The sequence below is a fragment of the Lichenostomus cassidix genome, chromosome 4 (genome assembly GCF_008360975.1).
Source record: "Lichenostomus cassidix isolate B80296 chromosome 4, HeHo_3.0, whole genome shotgun sequence".
NCBI classification, from domain to species: domain Eukaryota; kingdom Metazoa; phylum Chordata; class Aves; order Passeriformes; family Meliphagidae; genus Lichenostomus; species Lichenostomus cassidix.
In genome coordinates, this window is record NC_139484.1 from 66,685,553 (window position 1) to 66,705,582 (window position 20,030).

The window sequence follows — 20,030 nt, forward strand, 5'->3', positions numbered from 1 at the left end:
AATGCAGATTGTATCAAGTCCTGTGGGGAGGGCAGGGTGGTGCTGCTGTGTCATTGTTTTGGGGCTGCTTCGTGTGGCTGTCCCAGGGCTCACTAGAGAGCTCCAGAGCCCTGCTCTGTGCCACCCTCCAGCCAGGCTATTGTGCAGTCCATGACATTAGAAGCATGACTTTTTCCATTTCAGGAAAAGCACTGACGAATCGGAATGGATTTGCAGAGAGGTAACAAATTGGATGGGGCTTAAGTATTGACTCATCATGAGAAATAATTTGAGCTGTTGAATATGTTTTTTTTCTTGGCCAAATAATGACTAATTTGATATTCAAGGGTCTAAAAAATAAGTTGAATAGGACAGGCCAAAGCAGAGTTATGAGGGGTCAAGAGAACCAGCACAGGGCAGAAGAGAGAGTAAAAGAACAGCTATAAGGTCTTAATTACTAGCCACAGGCTAAACTGTGGGAACAATACCAGTCACAGGCTAAACCCTGGGAACAGCTCCACCAATTAGTCAAATCCTCCTCCCTGCTTTTCTAAAAAGCCTGCATTCTGGAATAAAACCTCTGCCAGTGTAAAGTAATCCAGTGCTACTGATATCATGATGTTTCCCTGGTTAAAGACCTGATCCAGAACTGCTAAGTTTTGAAAAGGTGTGAGAAATGCCTTATTGTCCATGTATCAACCCAAACTGTGTGGGAGAGATTTCTTCAGCCTACAAGGCTTCAGGACAAGACCTTTAGTAGCTCCAAGGCTGTCATTGGTCATTCTAGTCATACTATTAACCACCTGAGGTACTATGGCACTGAGATCCTTATGAAAACTGTGAATTTGCATTTTTCTAACTTCCCTCAACTGTTCCTATCACTGAGTTACCTTTTACTATCATTAGGGAACAAAAAGGAACTAGTGTTTCATCAAAAAAGATTAACTTTACCTGTCAAAATTTTATTAGTCAGGACCTTCCTTTAAACCTCTGCTAAGCAGGACAAATTTGGAGAACAGATATCCAGAGAAACTACTGAGCTATTCCATTTCCTTGCAGATTATCATGCTAGGCAGAGCTTGAATCACCCCTTCTTTCTTCTTTTAGTAAACTCCATGGTACCAGAAGGCAAATCCAACCTCCATCTTTCCTCTCTGGGGAAGCTTGGGTGTCAGACCAAACTATTTACATACTCCATGTTATGTTGGTTCTCTTCAGCTTCCAGTTGCCAAACGTTTGCCACCCTCAGGGCTCATCAAACCATTGCCATGGCAGTAGGGGAAAATTGCAAAGCTAAAGGGATCCATTTTTCTGGGGTTTTTGAAGGTTCATATCATGTGCAAGTGAAAATAAAAAGGTGGCTGACAGTTAAGGGCTGAACCTGAGAGCATCAGATTTGGACACAGAGGATGTGAAGTGCCAGGGAAATTACTGACATTGCAGGAAGAGCCTGGAGAAACCCACTATGCATCCACATGGGGTGGGTTGCAGTTCCATCCAATCTTCCCTTCATTATGCTTATTAGGACAGCAGGTGGGAAGTTTTATGGAAGCTCTAATAGCAAGAATTTCATTTTTACGAGGAATTCATGCTGAATACCTTGATTCAGCCATATATGGATATGTGGTAATTTTATCTGAAAGTGAGGATGTGACAGTAGTCATATTATTACTCTCTGTGTGCCACTGACTGCAGAAATTGGTAGGCTGTAATCCCAAAGGACAAAGCAGATTCAGTAAGATTCTTGGTTTTATTCCTTTACCTTTGTTGAGCACAAAAAAAGTGAGTGTCACAGCTTTTTTCCTAGTTTATTTTATTTGCATTTTGCAATCCTGCTCATCTGCACTAAATTAAAAGCTGAAAAGCCTGTCAGTGGAAAACTGAATAAAGACAACAAAGAAACCCCACAGAAAACCAAAACCACAGGGAAAAAAAAAAGGAAAAAGTGAGAATACCATGACAATAGCCCAAGGGAATGCATCCAGGAGAGAAGGGTCTGAACAGCCTGCCTGTCAGCTGACATGAGAAACCAGAGGGCAGGCAGAAACTTTACAAGGCAATGAAGGTGGAGGAAACATGGGAATTGACTGAGCTTCCAGCAAAGGGAGGACAGGCTGGCAGAGATGAAAAGAGCAAATGCTGTTCATGTCTCTGCTCAGCTCTAAGGCCAGAGATTAAAATAATTGAATGGGAGGTAATTTATGAATAATAAGAATAAACAAAGGGTTTAAGAAGAAAGGAACATACCCTGGGTTTGAATCACTTTTCAGAACCACTGTCACTGTGTTCCTTTGGGTCTAGAAGAAAGGAGCTTACGAGTGCCAAATTCATTTGGCTGGAGTGACTGCAGATGCTCAGCAAGCCACAGGTGTCCTCAGGGAGAGGACAGCAGGAGTGTGCACAGAGGTGTGAGAGAGCTCAGGGACAAAAGGGCTCAGAGGTGTAAGTGACTGTCAGAGCACAGCAGTGCAGGTTCCTCGACAGCCACACCATCTGTAGTTCCAGTCTGCTTGCTACCTTTGTTGTCACTTGAAGAAAAACTTATACCTTAGATCGCTTTACCATTCAGTGCTGTTAATGTGGTTCACTAGGATAGACAAGAATCAAACTATTTTTTCTTTAATGTGATTAATTCAGTGAGCAGATTTCATAACTGAGCTGGTCTTACATGACCTTCTCAAAAGATTTCTGCAAATTTAGACTTGGACTCTACTGATGAAAACCTTCAAGTAAGATCTTGGCTTACCTGCACCTGCAATTGATAAAGACAGGATCTTTCCCTGAACTTATTTTCTGATTCAGGAAACTTCTGCCCACTAACAAAATGAGTGGGATGTAATATACAGCTGGGGTATAAGCAGCCCTCAGAAGAGAGGTAGAGGCATCATCCCTCCTTTGTGATAAATGCCCTACCCACTGAACTTCACCACCATGTACACACAGTCTGTGCCCTCTCATACACAGCTTCTTAAATTTCTGCTAAAATTCCAGCCTGGCCAAGGTGGTGTTCTCCAAAAAGAGAGATCCCAGCCTGAGCTCTCGCATCCAGGGAACACTACTGAAGCTGCATCCAGAAAAAGCAAAAGGGAGCTGTGACTTCAACATATGCAGCTGTGTTTTATGAGTAAGGGGTGTCTGTCACTCCTTTTTTTGCATGGTGCTGGTACGGCAAACTCCTCAGGATGAGAGGAGGAGCATCCTATTCTCACATCCTAAATATCTCTCTCCCAAAAAACTCAGCTCCACTGTCAACTCTGAGGTATGCCTAACCATCATGAGAAGCACATTTTTAAATGCCTGAGAAACTTTGAGCAAAAGATCAACAGACAGATTCAGGAATGTTATTTGTCTTCCATTCCTGGGTATCTTCTAAAGCATGCTTCATGCAATTTCATCCTTTCCTGACTGTGTGGTCTTTCATCTCTGTGCCTCAGGTCTCCTGAGAATAGCAGTTCTAATGCTTATCTGGCTTCCAGCAAGGTATTAAGAATAAAAGGATAATGAAGTATTCAGACTACTGTGTGAGAAGCCCAAAAGATATTTTAAATGGCTAAAGCAGGCTTCATTTGCAATGATAACAACAAGGGTCTGATTAGCTGAAAAGCCAGATTTCAGGCTGAAAGCCAGTCTGAGCTCTGCATCTGCAAGGAGTGATCAGCAGTCTTTTGTGAAACAAAGGTCATATATCACCAATCAGCATTTTGTTTTCCCATGATAAGGGACAAATATGAAACATAAGACCTAAAACACCCTTAAATATTCCCATAGAGGTACACACACACAGACAACACAAACCCAACCTCCAGTCCCATGCCATGGAAGCAAGGGCACTGAGCAATTTATTGGGTTTCAGAAAACATTCTGAAAATGTGCAGCAGGGCTGACAGCTGCAAGTGAAGGGAACAGAGTGGTTGGATAGACAGGAATTATAAAAGTGAAAAGGAGGTGGTAATGAGTCTGCCACTTACGGTCAGGCTTCATTGAAGCACAATTTGAGTGCTACGCCTTTGGTTGGAAATAAAAAATCAAATTGGGAAAGTGAGTTAAGTAAAACTACTCCTGTGTCAGGCATGAGGAGTTTTCTTGGAAAGTGTTCGAAGATTCTAATCCGTTTGGTACAGGAAAGGAAACCTGGAAACTTAAAGATATGCTGTATAGTTTGCTCCAAATTTGCCAGATACAAACCTGTATGTGACATGTGCAAACAGCAGGAGGTAGTGAGATGGATGAGACATGCACAACAAAAATTAGGTTGTGTCCCAAGGAGATGTTTTTGGGTTTTGTTTGGTGTCTTCACTGTCCACAGTGGACTGCTCAACAATTTGCACTCTTGTGACAATGGATTGGACACTGAAATGAAGGTGCTTCAGTTACAGCTTATAGTATTTTAAGACACCTAGTTAAAAAGTGGTGTCAGTGGACTGGGATGATCTGTAGTTCTCAACACTCAAAAATACTTTTAAAACCATATGGACCCCATGACATCTAACATACCTGCTTTGCAATATGCCTCATTTGCATAGAGAATGTGTGAGAAGCCTGGCTGGGAGCAGCTCATGGTTCACGCGTTGCTCACTTACAGAAAAGAGCAGAAGCACCAAGTTTGCATCACACACCCTCCTGTCCTGGCAAAGAAAATCTGACATTAAAGGGAGAAGAACCAGGGATATGCAGAACTGGGACCAGCTATTTGGCCTGCTTCCCATTCATAAGCCACAGGGAAAAGCAGCTCCAGCTCAGAGAAGGAGTTGGCTGCATGTACTGTGCCAGGTGACATTTTGCTGCCCCAAGCTTCTGGTACTGAAAGATATTCATATATTTACAACCTTTCTTAAGGTCATCTCTGCTGTGTCTCCAGCTGAGCCATTAAATATTAATTGGACTACTTTCCAAAAATAAAAAGCAGAACCCCTAATTTACTTGTGTAATTAACACCTCCCACAAACCAGGTGTCCTCCTAAACCAGACTGAGCAAGCCATTTGCTCTCCTCAATCCCAAAATATGCTATGTGCTTTTGAGACAGACACACAGTTGCTTGTTCATTCTGTGTGCACAAGTGCATGTAATTATTTGGGGGAAATAAGCACCTCAAATACAACAGAAAATATGCCTTCTAGGTGATGTAGTCAAACCTTCCCACTCACACTAGATAGTTCTCTTCAGTTTGTGTTTTGGGTTTGATTTTTTTTTTTAAGCATTTTACCTAGAAGGGCTTGAATATCTTGTTATTTGTAGTTTTTTCCAACAAGACTCAATGCTGCTAAATGTCTCAAAAAGCTCAAATATTAACCCACAGTTGTAAAGAGCATGATCACTCTCTGGTCATATCCAAGCACTTGCATTAAGGAACTTGGATTGTCACTTAGAATCATAGAGCCATTTAAGTTGAAAATGATTTGTGGCATCACAGACTCCAACTGTAAACATATTTAACCATGCAATATGCCTAACATTGCAATTAGCTCTGAAATTTAAGTTCAATACCAGCATTACTCACATTAAGACAAGGTAAATATGTTTTCAGTAATCAGTGAGCTGCACAGATTATTTGCAGAAGTGCTGATTTACCCAGATGAATAACATGCCTGCTCTTCAGTGAGTCTAAGGAATTGTGGAGTAAAAATTCATAGAATTCAAGGTCCTCAGTGCTCAGCTGCCATCTAAGCTCAGAGACACTAAAGTTCTCATCCAAGAAAACTAGTTTTGGTTTTGTGCCTGTAGTGAAGCACATCCATACTGTCAGGATTTAGCAGGCTGGGAGCCAGCTCATACCTAAACCTTTTGGGACTCTCTAGTCTAAGCAATAGTTTGACTTTATTGCCTCAGAAACCCAGTCTGTCAGTCTCAGAGCTTACCTGGAAAAAGAAAAAAAAGCTTATATTTTCTTTTGGAAGAAGTGACCCTCTTTGTCATGAATCTCAGAGCACTCACCTAGGAAATGAGGCACACAGATTCAATTTCTTCCTCTGAAAAGGCAGATTCAAAATGCCATCCTGAATGTCACCTGAAAATACCCACATCATCAGGCTTGGAAATATTTCAGTGAACTTGTGTTAAGAATTAAAGTTTAATGTCTCCTCCTGCATGGGCTAATCAGGGGTTTGTTGTGCTGCAGAGTTCATACTCTGACTGCCATTAGGTGAAGGATGTCATGCAGGGAAGGTGCAGTTCTCAGCTCCAGTCTCTGCAGACAAAATACAAGTTTGGAGAATTGGAGAGGACTTTGTGAATTTGAATTGCAACCAGGAGCTGAAAAACTACAGCCCAGGAGTTTTTGGGGGCCCTACTGCTCTGAGAAACAGTTTTAACAACTTGCCATCCTTTTCCCTCAGCAGCCACAGGTGGATGACAGCACCTCCTGCTAAGGAAATCACAGTTTCAGGCAATTCCTGCTGACCCCTGTGGCATTTCCACCACCACAACACACCTGCCAAGTGTTTGGCAGCCTCTTGTCTCTTAGCAAAGGCACTCCAGGCCCTTGGGCAGGAAATCCAGATGATGTTTCCTAGAGCTCTACCTTTAAGCTGGCAAGAGTGTGTCAATGGCAAGAGGCCATTTTGGATATCTCACTTCAGCTTTTTTGGAAATCTTCTGATCCAAACTAAACCCTGCTGTCAGGACTGTGTACCCTGTTTTATCTAAAATGTCAAAATGTCAGTAAGAGGGAATCCACAACCTCTGGCAAATGTTCCCACCATGTAAGATATATGTAGCACTAAATCCTCAGATACTTTTTGCAGCGTTCCAAAACAGTGGGGGCAGAGTGTGGTTTTCCCCTACTTCCTCCTATCCCTGAATAAACCAGCGTGGTGAATGAAGCACAAACCTAATGAGTTTTGCCTACGTCAGGAAACCAAGGGAATGAAAGTGAGAACGCTCACTGAACGTTTTCTGCTTTTTTAGAAAAGCTGCTCAAGTCCTTCTCTGGTGGGGAGTGAGTGGTGAGAAGAAGAGAGAAAGAAAAAAATTTACCTGTATGCTGAGCAGGGGGAGATGCCTTTTGGTAATGCTAAACAAGGCTGTTAAACTTCATTGCAAATCAGGACTGAGATTTCAGCTCTCTTTGCCCTTCCTTTGTTTCTGGTCTGCAGCACTGTACACCTTGGCTTCCTAATTCCATGTGGAAAGGAAATCCAAAAAATGTTCTGCAACACCCAGCGCAGGCTCAATTTTTTTTTTTCACCATCTAGACCTGAGCAACTCCAGAAGTGTTCAATGCTTCAAAGGTTGAGTGGTGTTGTAAAGTGTACACCCTCAATTGGCCCACATAAGCTTCATTAATTAACTTAATAGCAGAGGTAGCATTTTAACTGTGTTCTGTTTTATACCTTTAAAATGTGGCTTATAGTTTAATAGCTTTAGAAGTTTATTACTGTAATAGCTTTAAAGTTTATTTTTTTTTCTCCTCTCCCATTTTCTCTAATAATAACGCTTTATTTCATTTATATGTCTTGAAGGTGACAACTTAATACACTTAACTCTATGTAACATATTCCTTTCCCAAAGTGAGGACCATTTTGTTTAGGAAATCAAGGGTAAACTAACAACTGTAGGGATCATTAAGCTCATGTTTATTCATGGAAAGCTACTGTAGGCTATTAAAAGTTTTTGGCACAAAACTGTCTAAAAAAATTACTGAAAATTTAGCATCCCTCCCACTCCCCTGAGTTATCAGGTCCTTATGTTGCAGCTGAAATGAGAGACTGAAACATCAGGTTATTCTAGCAGCATGGCAGAGGGAGGCATGGGGAGACAGGAAGACAGTTAAACTGAAAAGATTCCATAGACAACTTTTTTTTTCTGAAATACTGTATTTACACAAAATTGAAGAGAGTACAAATACTTTACTAAGAAGACAAAACCATTATAGTACATTCAATTTAAACACAGGCAGAACTATAGATGCAAAGCACAGAGGCCTAAGGTACTTGCACAGGGGTAAAGAAAATAAAAAGAGCATTATAAAGGCCCCAGAGAATTAAAAGCAGGAGGTAAGAGAATACTGTATTTGTTAGGCAGCATCATCTTTCCTTGACTTCAGTGGGATTGAACAAGATACTCTCCTTCCTCACTGTGGATGGTGGGAAAAACCCTCTCAGTGTGCTGACTGCTCAACTCTGACTTTGCAAAACGGTTGTGTTCTTAATTTTCAGCATGGAAATAGAGCTGTTAGCTTCAAAGAAAATTGTATTTGTGCCTAATCACATGCTTATATGCTTAGTTTGACCAGAAATAGCCTTTTCAATGCTTTATAGGGTCAAGTCCATTGTTACATAAAAAATAAGAGTACTTTACTGTCATCTTTCTTTTTTTCTTAAAATATACTTTAGAATTGCTTTAATTTTCCCATTATGTACTCAATTAGAAAATAGTTATTTATTGAATGCCATAGAATTCTTAAATTTTAATAAATGTCTTATATAATCAAAGGAATATTGTTCAAAAATAATTTCCACATTTTTCCAAAGCCTGTTTAAATTTAAAAATAAATAAAAGAGAAAAATACTTATAATAACAAAGCAGCTTTATATTTCTGGGCATTTGGCAGCAGATCTGTGACAATATTTCTCACACCTCTTGATGTCAGTTAAAATCACCAGATTAATTGATCATTATTAAAGATTGTACAGTATTATTACAATCCACCATATATAGCCAATGCATGAAATATTTTACACGTTATATATTCCTTAAAAAGAATTAATACATTTTAGCCTTTTCTTTGAAAACAGATAGCTCCTGAAGTAATATATTTAAACACAATGGTATCTGTCACTTCTACTGTCTAACTGATTTTTTTTTTTCTGAGCAAAAGCTTGCTTGAATAGGACTACTAGCTCAGTGATGGAACTACAGTGCTATTTAACTAAATTCCATACATGTCTTTGTTACTGTTGCTGTAATTATTGTAATCACATACCACTGAAGTGCTAAATATTAGTAACTCAGATATGTGGACTTTGGTTATGCTTCATAGAATACTGGCATACCAAATATATGTACCACTTCCTAAAGGCTATGTTACAATCATGATGCCTAGTAATAAATAATAGTAATAATAATAATAATAATAACAATCTCGGATTCAAAGTGCTGACTCACTTGAGGCACCAATACAATAAATCAATCAATTAAAAGACCTATTTTTAATGTCCAAAACGAAGAGCAGATCCTGGGCTGCCAAGTTACATGTGCAGCACGGAGGACTCTGAACCTGTCCTTCCAACGTGGGGATTCCTGCAGTCCCAGAAGACACTGGAATATCATTTCTGATATGGAACACTCCAACACGTACCAAGTCTTCACACATGAAACATTAAGAGCTGTCTAAGCTCCTCTAAAGCCTCAAAAGGCTCTCTTGAAACCCCTCAGGCCAACTGTATTCACTCAGGGACAAGGCTTTTCCACAAATTGTGCTTGGCTGCAGAGCAGGGAAGAGCCTTTTATGAAAGTCCACGGTGAAATGTGTGCATTAATGCAGCTTTCACACCCTGGAGACACTGTCACCACTGTCAGCACGAGAGGGGAAAGGCAGCTTTCCAGCAGCAGCAAACACCTGTCTCCCTGGAAGGGGAATGCTTTCGTGTTGTCAGTTTGTTCTGTGCAAGCAGTAATCATTCTCAGTGTCGAGAGAACTGTTGTACCCCGATGATGGATACAGGTCTCTCTTAAGTATCCTGTTGACGATGTTGATCAGAACTTTTTTGTACTGTTGGCGTAAAAGTGAGTAAACAAACGGGTCTGATGCAGCCTTACTGTAGGTGAGGCACTTGCTTATAATTCCCCAGTAGTAATTTATGGTAACAAAAGGAAGGAGCTCTATCAACCTGTTAAACATTAAAGAGAAATGGAAAGACTTGAGTGTTATATTCACACCGAGCCCAGTGCTCAACTCATGCTTCATGAAACATTCAAGTAACATTTATTTTCTTACAGTACACAGTGCTTGCAGGAGAAGGGCCATGTACTTACTCCTCACATTCAATAAGGGCAAAGAGAACTTTCCTAGCAAGGCCACTGGGAGACAAAATCAATTCCTTCTACGGAAAGAGGGGAAAAGTGTTTTCAATGTTAATGCTTCTGTGCACCGGAGATAAGAAACTGCTGCAGTTTGTTGCTCACTTTCTGGATTTACTGAGTTGTGCTGGTAAGTGGTGAAAATTTTGGTGACATAATTAGCTACCTCTCTCCCACAGCAAGCTTGAGATAGACACAGATCACCTGGGACACCCAGACTCAGTGAACTCAGTTGCCTGAGTAGAGCTGTCTAGTGACACTTGAGACATTTGGACATAACCCCATTGGCATCAGGCTGCTGCTCCTGGAAGGTCTGCTTTGGGTCCTGTGGCATATCTGCCAGCCTGGCTAAAGACCTTGGATACTGTGCAGCATCTCAAGTGACACCAGAAACCTGGTCTAGATCATGGAATCCATCCCCTCAGACACAGACCAGCAAATCTTCATTACGCCACTGTGGTGAATTAAGATGCAAAGCAGATCCATGTCAGACTGCTGCAGTGTGAAGAACCACCTGGCAGTATCTCAGAGAGGTTTGACTGGCAGCTGCAATCCCCTAGTATGCTTAGGAGCACACCTACAACTACTTACCCATGGAAGTTTCTGTGTGCATTCAGCTGACTGCTGGTTTGGCCAAAGAAAACAAGGAGACAACATTTTTATCATAATTATATGACCAGTCAGCTGCCTCCAGACCTGTGTCTTCTGCTCTGCTTCACAGATGATTGGTAGCCTCAGCACCTCAGCTGAGAGGGATGTATTAATCTTGGGGGGAGAAACTGCAACTAAGGCAAACCATTTTTCCACAGAAGTGAGAGCAATCCTTCGGACTATTCCAACAAATGTCTCGCCCAGCTCATCTGCAGTGGGCAAACCCTCCAGAAAGGTGGAAGAAACAGGGTGAGGAGTTTTTAGTCTCTGTATATTTTTTTAAACCTTTTCCAGGAGCAAGGGTATGCTACTTTGCTCTATTCATCTCAGAAGAAAAGAAAATGTTCTGGGAGATAAAATAGCCCTTTACTGTACTCTAAGATATCACTGCTTGAAGATGTAAGATCAGAAGCTTTCTCAAGGCTTGAAGAACCTTCTGTCCTCTTTCCAAAATCCAGAGCTCCCAACTTGCAGGGTGTTGACTTTTGAAGGTGTTCCAATCCCTCCTCATAGAAAAGCTGACTTACCATGACTCGGACTGAACATTGCAACAAACGACATGAAAATTTCTTATTTGTATGACTAAATGTTAAATCATTCCTATGGCAAGTGCATTTGAAAAAACAGATGACTTCTGTTTGAAGCTGCTCAGGAAAAAGTTCCAGTGAATTCAAATAGGTAGAACGGGAAGACACAAAAGAGAAATAAATGTAAAATAAATGACACTTGCTACATGATTTCTTGGGTTTACCCCATCCTGCATATCACCCTAATACAAGAAATATATAATTTATGTATACATATTTGATGTTTTTATAAAGACACCAAATAAGAAAAGTAAGGTATCCTTCAGTCTTGAAAACAGATGTATTTCTATGTTCCCATTAATGGTTTATGGCTCCAAACTTAATTGTGCTGAAGTCAACAGAGAAGAATTACGCAGATTTTAATATGATAAAGGGTCTGGCCAAAACAAGTCAGACTTAGAAATACCCATCTGAATGCATCTTAGTATAATTTTCTTGTTTTCAGTGCTGTTACAAAAGAGATGAAACTCATCTGTCATTTCTTAGTGAACAGACGAATATATTGCTAATGATCCTAATCTCATTCAAATTTCTGAAGTGAGGAGCAGATACTGAGCTCCCAACGCAACCTGAGTCACCAGGCCAGGAGCAGGAAAACAGAGAGGATGGCTTCCCCATTGCCTCCCCAGAGATTGCTTCAGTGCCACCCTGCTAAAAACCACAATGAGGGCAGGATGGAGAAACAGGCATGGCAGCAACTCCTCCAAAATCACCTCCATCATCACCTTTTATGTAGTGCCATCTTGGCACTGTCTTGTCTTTGGGATAAAGAGCCTTTTAGGATGTCCTCCTCAAATACTTCCAATTTTGCTGTCACTGAACCAGCTCAGTCCTTGTGACTGAGACAGAAGCTGTACCTGGACACACATTTCCATAAGCCAGCCCTCAGCCCTCTCTGCAGTGATTCAGTAGGTACCAGTTTGTCACACAGAGAAAATGCACCATCTCACTTTTGCCAAATGCAAGGTCTGAAGAAGGAAGTAACTTTTATTTTAGAAGTTTATGAGAAATATATCTGCCCAGAAAAATGTGGTCGTGTTTGGAATTTGCTGAGCTTGGTAATGTTCACATGGGAAGAAGATGGCAAAATCCACTTTGCTCAACATAATTACATCCTGATTATGGCAAAAGTGAATAGAAAATTACTCAAAATGTACTGAACAATGATAAATTAACCTTTTAACACTGCAGTGCAATGTTAATATTTGTAATAATCCTTTCAACTGCAGGAAAAAAGATGTAGTTATCCAGGCAATCAGGAAGGAATCCCTTTCAACATGTAAATGGGAACTGAAATAAATGTCATTTTAAAAATTAAAAAACATTGTTTAGTGCACTGGCCTTAACCTATCCCCTCCTCATATCAGAAAAGGGCAGTGACACTGACCACAGCCTATAAGATCAGAGCACTAAATCTGGCCAATTTCTGTGAGCTGGTGGGGCTGCAGACACAGGCAGTTTGGTAATAACCTTGAAGTAGCCCTCACCAGGGGGTTGTGCACACTACTGCACCTTCCTCAACACGAGTCAGCACTCTTCAAGGCTGTCTTGAGCACATTGTGAAGTAGGAAACATTTTTAAAAATCACTTGAGAAAGATGTAACCCATTTTAGTTCAGAGATGAAAGGCTAAATCCTGGGGTGCTGCAATTCAGCATAGTTACACTGACTTACAGCTCACTGATTTATGCAAGATTTAAAAATAATAATAATGATCTATTGTCTGGAGACTACACAGGTACATAACAACAATGATGCATGGATAATTAAAAAGGTGCAAATCATCAGGAAGGATGCCTATAATTCTATAATTCTGTCCAGTTGAGGAACGTGGTGTTTCCTATACATTTTGGAGTCTAATTATTAGTTTTTCTGAGTAACTTTTACACTTCATCACAAGTCTGTGCTGCACCATTAGTGCTCAGGCATTAATGATTCCAGACAGAAATCTTGTCTGACAAATTATCAGCCTCTACAAATTTAAGTGTTATATCAACTCAGCTTCTAATTGCAGCAAGCTTGGCCTTACACCTCAAAAAAAAAAAAGGAAAAAAAAGGAAAAAGAAAAGACAAGCTAATCAGGAAAGTCTGTCTGTTTTCCTCTCTATTGCACTATTGCTACGGTTGTGCTAATAAGGAAGGGTGGCAAGTCTTTTAAACTGCTTTTATCTCCCACTGGCATGTAATTAATTCCTGGTACTTGTCCTAAAAGCCACTTGCTCTTGGCAGAGGCACGCAGACCTGGCTGCAATGAGGGAAGGAGAGCCAGCTCCTGGCGTGGCTGCACCCTAGGACTGGGCGTGTGGGTGGGAGCAGCGTGTCAGGGTGTGTTTGTGTGTGTCTGCGTGTGCTCTGCCCCCCAAAACCTGCCCCGGGGTCCCTTTGGCTCTGGCACCCCAACATTAGCTGTAGGACCCCCGGGCAACTGCACTTCACAGGACATCCTGGTCTCGCAAAGTCCCCCACCCCGACAGGGGACACTAACCTGGTGATAATGTAAGGACCAAAACAGATCACGAACGACCCTATAAAAATACTGATTTTCTTGGTAGCCCGCTGCCTCCTCCGTTTCTGCTCGTTCAGACAGCGCTGCTTCACACTAGGAAGGGAAAAGAGCAGCAAGGGTGTTAAGGCAAGAAGGGGGGAGGTGAGACGTGAGCCCAAGGGAGAGGGGAAGGACCTTCTCCAAGCCTGAGAGCCCCCGGGCCCGGGAAAGGAAAGGAAAGGGACAGGAAGGCAGTCCCGAGGGAGAGGAAGGCAATGCCCCGGGGAAGAGGAAGGCAATGCCCCGGGGAAGAGGAAGGCAATGCCCCGAGGAAGAGGAAGGCAGCCCCGAGGGAAGGAGGGCAGCCTCCCGGGGGACAGGAGGGCAAATCCCCGGGGGAGAGGAGGGCAGCCCGGAGGGGAGGAGGATAGCCCCAGCCCCGGTGAGCCTCGGGACGATGGCATTCAACAAAGCCGTGGCTCCCGCTGAGAGAGAGCTCAGGCAAGTGGATAACCCGGAGAGCCCAATTAGCATTTAAACAGAGAAGGCTGAAAATGCACACGCCACCGTTCCTGGCACTGTAAGCAGGGTCTGAAACTAGAAGAAGCGCTCGCCATGCGGCCGGGGCGGGCAGGAAAGGGTGGTGGAGAGGTGGGATATCGTTTCCACCCGGGGTAACTACCGCGAGTGACCCGGGGCTGTGAATCCGAGCGCGACAGCTTTACCTGGGGTGGATATCCACCAGCAAAACCAGAGTCTGCATGGTTATAATGTCTATCCGCTTGCAGTGGAACCGGGCAACTTTCAACACCTTTAAATAGGTGAAACACAAGATCACCAGAGACAGCATGAAACTGGTGGAGTGAAAGACAATGGTGAACACTGTAAACCTTCTCCTCTCCGTCTCTTCCTTCAGGTGTAAGGTGCAAGAGGCATAAACGCTGTTGTAATCTACCCACGAGTAAAACAAGGATACCAAGGGGAACGTGAGGGAGTGGAGCCACGAGTAGCCCATCAGTATCACAGCGTCCTTATACCGCATCTTGCTGGTGTAGCTCAGGGGGAACACCACGGCAATCCATTTGTCGATGCTGAGCGCTGCCATGCTCAGCATCGTGTTGGAAGTCAGGAAAGTTTCCAGGAAACCCACCGCCTTGCAGACGCAGCCCCCGAGGGGTTGCTGGCTCCTCAGGATGCCCAGCAGGGTAAAAGGCATGTTCAGAACGGTGAGAAGCAGGTTGCAGAAGGATAAGTTCACCAGGAAAACCCCGGCGACCTGCTTGCGGATCTCCGTACTGTAGACGAAGCATAGCAGCACCAGGAGGTTGGAGAGCAGAGAGACAACCAGCACCAGCACGAGGAGCAGCGCCAGCAGCACGCCTGCCAAGTCCATCTCTCAGCGGGTCGCCTGGAGCGGGCGAGGGCAGGAGGAATGGGGCACCCGCGCCCGCACCGCAGCCTCGCCTGCCGCCCAACGCGGCCGCCCGCGCATGGTGCCGGCGGCGGGGCAGGGCCGGGGCAGCGCCGGGGCAGCGGAGCGCACCGAGAGGGGCAGGGGCGGCGAGCGGAGCCGGAGGTGCAGAGAGAGGGGCGAGGGGAGCGGGGCCGGGCGGCCGGGGCAGGGGGGAGAGGACGGCAGGGATAGCTGGGCTCTCTGACAGCAGTCAGGCACCGGGGGAGAGGAGCAAGAGCCGAGGGTAGGGGCTCCGGGGAGCGCAGCGCCCGGATCGGGAGTGGGGGGAGATGGGGGTACCCGAGAATGGGAGCGGGAGACAGGGGGTCCGGGGCGCCGGGGGAGCAGGGGAAGCCGGGGAGCAGGGGAGCAGGGGAGCAGGGGGAGCAGGGGGAGCAGGGGGAGCCGGGGAGCAAGGGGAGCAGAGGGAGCAGGGGGAGCAAGGGGAGCAGGGGGAGCAGGGGGAGCCGGGGGAGCAGGAGGAGCAGGGGGAACCGGGGGAGCAGGGGGAGCAGGGGGAGCCGGGGGAGCAGGGGGAGCAGGAGGAGCAGGAGGAGCAGGGGGAGCAGGAGGAGCAGGGGGAGCAGAGGGAGCAGGGGGAGCAGGGGGAGCAGGGGGAGCAGGGGGAGCAGGGGGAGCGGGGCCGGGAGCGGCGGGGCCGCAGGCGCGGAGCTCGCCGAGCGCTGTCCGCGGTGCTGAAGCGGCGCTGCCCCGACGGCCGCCCGGCTCGGTTCAGGCAGCGCAGCGCGGCTCCCCCCGCGCCCCCTCCATGCCCCGCCGCGGCTCCGCTCCGCCGGGCGCACGGCCTCCGCAGGCTCTGAGCATCTTCCCCCGCTGCCCAGCCCCTCAAATACTCCAGCCGCGGAGCCTCCTGCGGCGACTCATGCGCAGACGAGCGGCTGCGAGGCACAGGCTCAGCCAGGGATCGCGGCGTCGCGCTGATCCACTCCCGGATCGCAGGCGAGAGCGGCAGGAAGCCCAACTTTCCGCTGGTGTGCGGCTCAGGAAGGATCAGACCTGCAGATGGGTTACCAGCAGTTTGATCCCTGCGCTGCGCTCAGGCACGCCCTGAGTGCACCGGCTGCATCTGGCACTCCTGAAACCTGTTTAAAATCTGGTGTCTGTGCCCCTTGGCAGGCTTTCATCTGAGGGACTGCTTGCCCTTTTCCCCCTGCAATACTTGCTCTGGTTGCCCTCTGAGTATCCACACCACCACCCCGCTAGCCAGTGGTGAGGGTTGTTTCTTGTTTAGAGACTCTGCTTTGAGTGCTCAGACTCACCAGCTGATTGAAGAAGTGCCCACATTATGATGTGGTGATGCTGGCACACTCTGTGGAAAACTAAAGTCTCTATCTTTACCATTTTCCAGTCGCACTGATAACACAATAGTGTGGTGGTTAGAAATGTTCTTTGTGTTATCACACTCTGACAAAAGCTGAAAAGACAGACATGAAAGAGAGCAGAAATTCCCTTTCTGCAACTGCAACTGTCAGAAATGTGGACCAAAGATGCCGTGAATCTTTGCCTTAGATTAAAAAAAAAAAAAAAAGAAAAAAAAAGAAAAAAAAAAAAAAAAGAGAGAGAAAACAGAGTAAGTTCTGGTGCATCAAAACACTGGTATAGAAAAAAGCTGCCACGTTTAATCACTGTCACATTTTACAGTTGATTGCCAGAACTGACATGAAGAAAAAGGAGAAGAAAAGGTAGCTTTCCTACTACCCAAAATTACTATTAATACCCCAAGGAAATGCTGTATTGTGTATTTTGTCCCTACCGTGTAGCCTTGTCACGCAAATGTGACCACTGTGTGAATGACTGTACATAAAAGTGCTTGGAAGAGCCTGAAGGCAATATAGGTTTTGTTGGGCTTTTTCCCCTCAAGAGTAGTTAAAGTTTTGGATCATGCCCTAATTGAGAAGCTTGCTATTGTAAATTATGTCTTAAGGAAAGAGCAAAGCATCAAGACATGAGATGTGTTATTTGGAAGTGAACCAGTACTGTGTTATTCTCCAGGATAGAAAGAAAATGAATGTTTTCTTTGATCAGAAAGCTATCATTTCCAAATATAAAGCAGTGCAGATACATTTGACAGGGCTTACACCTGACGAACAAAAATCCAATATATATATATATCTGTGTAAGCATTTGAGGTAAAAGAAATCTATAAAAGCATGACAATACAAGTTTTCTCAAGTTCAATTGTTGCATTTCTATCATCAGAGAGCCAACACTACTTGGTAAGGGTTGGGAAGAAATGAACCATCATGGGAGAATCTGGCTGTATCCTTAAAGAGCAAAGGTTCTGCAACTGGTCCCTCTCTCACAGCACCAATTCTTACAGTTCCTGCTAGTCAGAACCCATATATGACCTACCTTTCATTTAACAGTGTCACAAGGTCATGGAGCTTTTATGTTAGCCATCTGGGATTAGAGGCTGTATTTCATATCATCACAGAGATGTGCTGTTCCCTTACTGTGATAGCTGCCTGAGAAGCTGTTTCCTCTTGGATTAGACAGAGGACAGCTTGTGTCTCTTTCTTTCTCTCTCTCTTCTACACATACATGCATACATACATAATTTCTCTCATCCAGCCTTTTCAAACGAAGAATGAATTTTTTCTGAAAACTGATGGAGAAAGAATACATTGAAGTAAGACAAGAATAAAAAAAAAAAAAAAGGTGGCAGAAAGATGGGAGAAAAATTATTCTGATTTTTCACATATGCAGTGAGTGATATGGTCCCCTACAACAATATTCTGGGCTCAAAGAATCCAGTAGGGACAATGTTTTTGGATTTCTCCTTTAGCTTTCAGTAGAGCTTTGTTAATGTGACATGTTAATCATGACTTTCTGTGGGAGGTGAGTCCTCTGCTGATCCTTTCCCATTTACAGGCAGAAACCCCATAACACTTCATACCAGACACCTTTCAGTCTTAGTTGCAGTTTATGAGGCTGGAAACACCTGTGTGAGCCCAGAAGGCTTAGACTTGCTGTGGTGGCCTTGCAAATGTAGGCAGTGCCACCTTAGCCCCTGAAAACACATATACTCATGCCAGCTTTTCACATATAAGCAGACATGTGTAAATCATTGCAAATTCTCCCTGCAGTCATACTAAACACACATATTTTCACAACCAAGATCTTACAGTATTTATCAACGATGCTGTCTTGGTGGATACTGGGGACTGTAGAGACTGTTTCTGCAATACAATTAAGAAAAGGAAAAATAAAGATATTCTTGCCAATAATTATCCTTTAATAGGCATAGACTATTTAGTTAACAAAGATTAGGTAAGTACTTGAGACTTCTAATAGCTGCATCATTCATTAAATCTACACATTCATCTGTTCTAAATATTGACCACAACATATTGGATTTAATGGTGAACGGACTGTATTTGTTGGAAAAGAATAGGGGAAGATTCAAATTCCTTTTTTAGTTTCACTCCAGGAGAGATGTGTCATGCAAATTTCGATGTAGATCACAACAGTGCATAATTCAGCTCTAATCAATGTATTCTGCAATGGCTAGGAGCACACTTAATTTGGTTCTAATTTTAAGAAAGCACCATGAAAGGAGGAAACCTCAAACGAATTATATCAATTAATTTGCAAGTGCAGAGAAAAGCAACCCTTTTTCCAAGAGTCTCTTATGACAGGTGAAGGGAGGGAAATTAAATTATATTAACCACTATGGGGGGAAGTGGAATGACTCATGGAACTGATGTTACGTAAAAAGCTTTTCACTTCTAGGGCACTTGCTAAAAAGTGACCCATTTCAAAAGTGAGTAAGACTGGTTAATACCCATGAGATTTTTCAATATGCCCTGTAAATAGATCTGGTACTCATAGTTCCTGACAAGCACAGAGAAATGTCTTCTTGCTACCACAACGGCTGCAGGTGTGTTATTGTTGTCACATTGCATTTAGCTAATGAAGCTTTAGTGAAGTCAGAGTCCTTCAGGTCTCAGCAACAACTTTTTTAATATTATTCTTTTGTTCTTTTTTATTCCCTCTTTCTTTTCAGAGGCCTATTTTATTAGGATTTGAACTACAGGGTCTTTGAGCAAGCAGGGCTACTACACTAATACAGATTTTATTCTTTCTGGAACAATAAGACAAACAAGAAAGCACATAGTAGTATTGTGACAAGTGACATCCTGTTAGTCTGTAAAGAAAAGATGTGAAGCCTGACTCATCAGTCTAATACAATTCTGAAAAACTGTTCCAGTGGCAGAATTCCAGTGGGCACATTTACCACCTGTGGAATAACTTTGTCCTGAAGATCTTCCAAAAATGGAACAAAGAAAAACTTTACATGTGTAAAGCTCACACTTTCCTTCACTAGGCCTCTACTTTTCAGGGGAAAAATTTGGAGCAGAAATATGAAGCTCAACCATGCCACAGTTCTGCAGAATGAAATTGCTTCAAAATTGCCTAAGTACTGCAATGAGAAATCTCAAAGTTCAACAGATAATCTTGCAGTTGTATCAAAAGTCTGCACTTGCAAAAATCTTTTGAGTCACATTTCTGTTTATGCAAACTAGAAATATTCCTGCAGCCTGCAAAAATTTATCTCAAAATTATTCCAGAAGACAATATTTTATTTTGGAAGATGGAGGGCAACAGAGCTGATGAAGGGTCTGGAGTACAAATCTTATAAGGAGTGGCTGAGGGAGCTGGGGTTGTTTAGCCTGGGAAAATGAGACACATGGAGAACCTTATCACTCTCCACAACTACCCAAAAAGAAGCTGGGGACAGGTGGGAGTCAATCTCTTTTTCCAGGTAACAAGTGACAGGATGAGAGGAAAGGGCCTCAAGTTGCACCAGGTGAGGTTTAGATTGGATAGTAGGAAT

General features: G+C 43.7%; 1 protein-coding gene across 1 annotated transcript; it reads right to left on the reverse strand.

The window, feature by feature from the left end:
• Positions 1-7,787: 7,787 nt before the first annotated feature.
• On the reverse strand, positions 7,788-15,520 carry GPR78 (G protein-coupled receptor 78). The gene is made up of 3 exons (XM_085059714.1): positions 14,445-15,520; positions 13,720-13,833; positions 7,788-9,807 (listed from the first exon to the last, which is right to left on the reverse strand). Exons 1-3 carry the CDS (start codon positions 15,110-15,112, stop codon positions 9,570-9,572), a joined length of 1,020 nt encoding a protein of 339 aa, XP_084915840.1. The 5' UTR covers positions 15,113-15,520; the 3' UTR covers positions 7,788-9,569.
• Between the last annotated feature and the right edge of the window lie 4,510 nt (positions 15,521-20,030).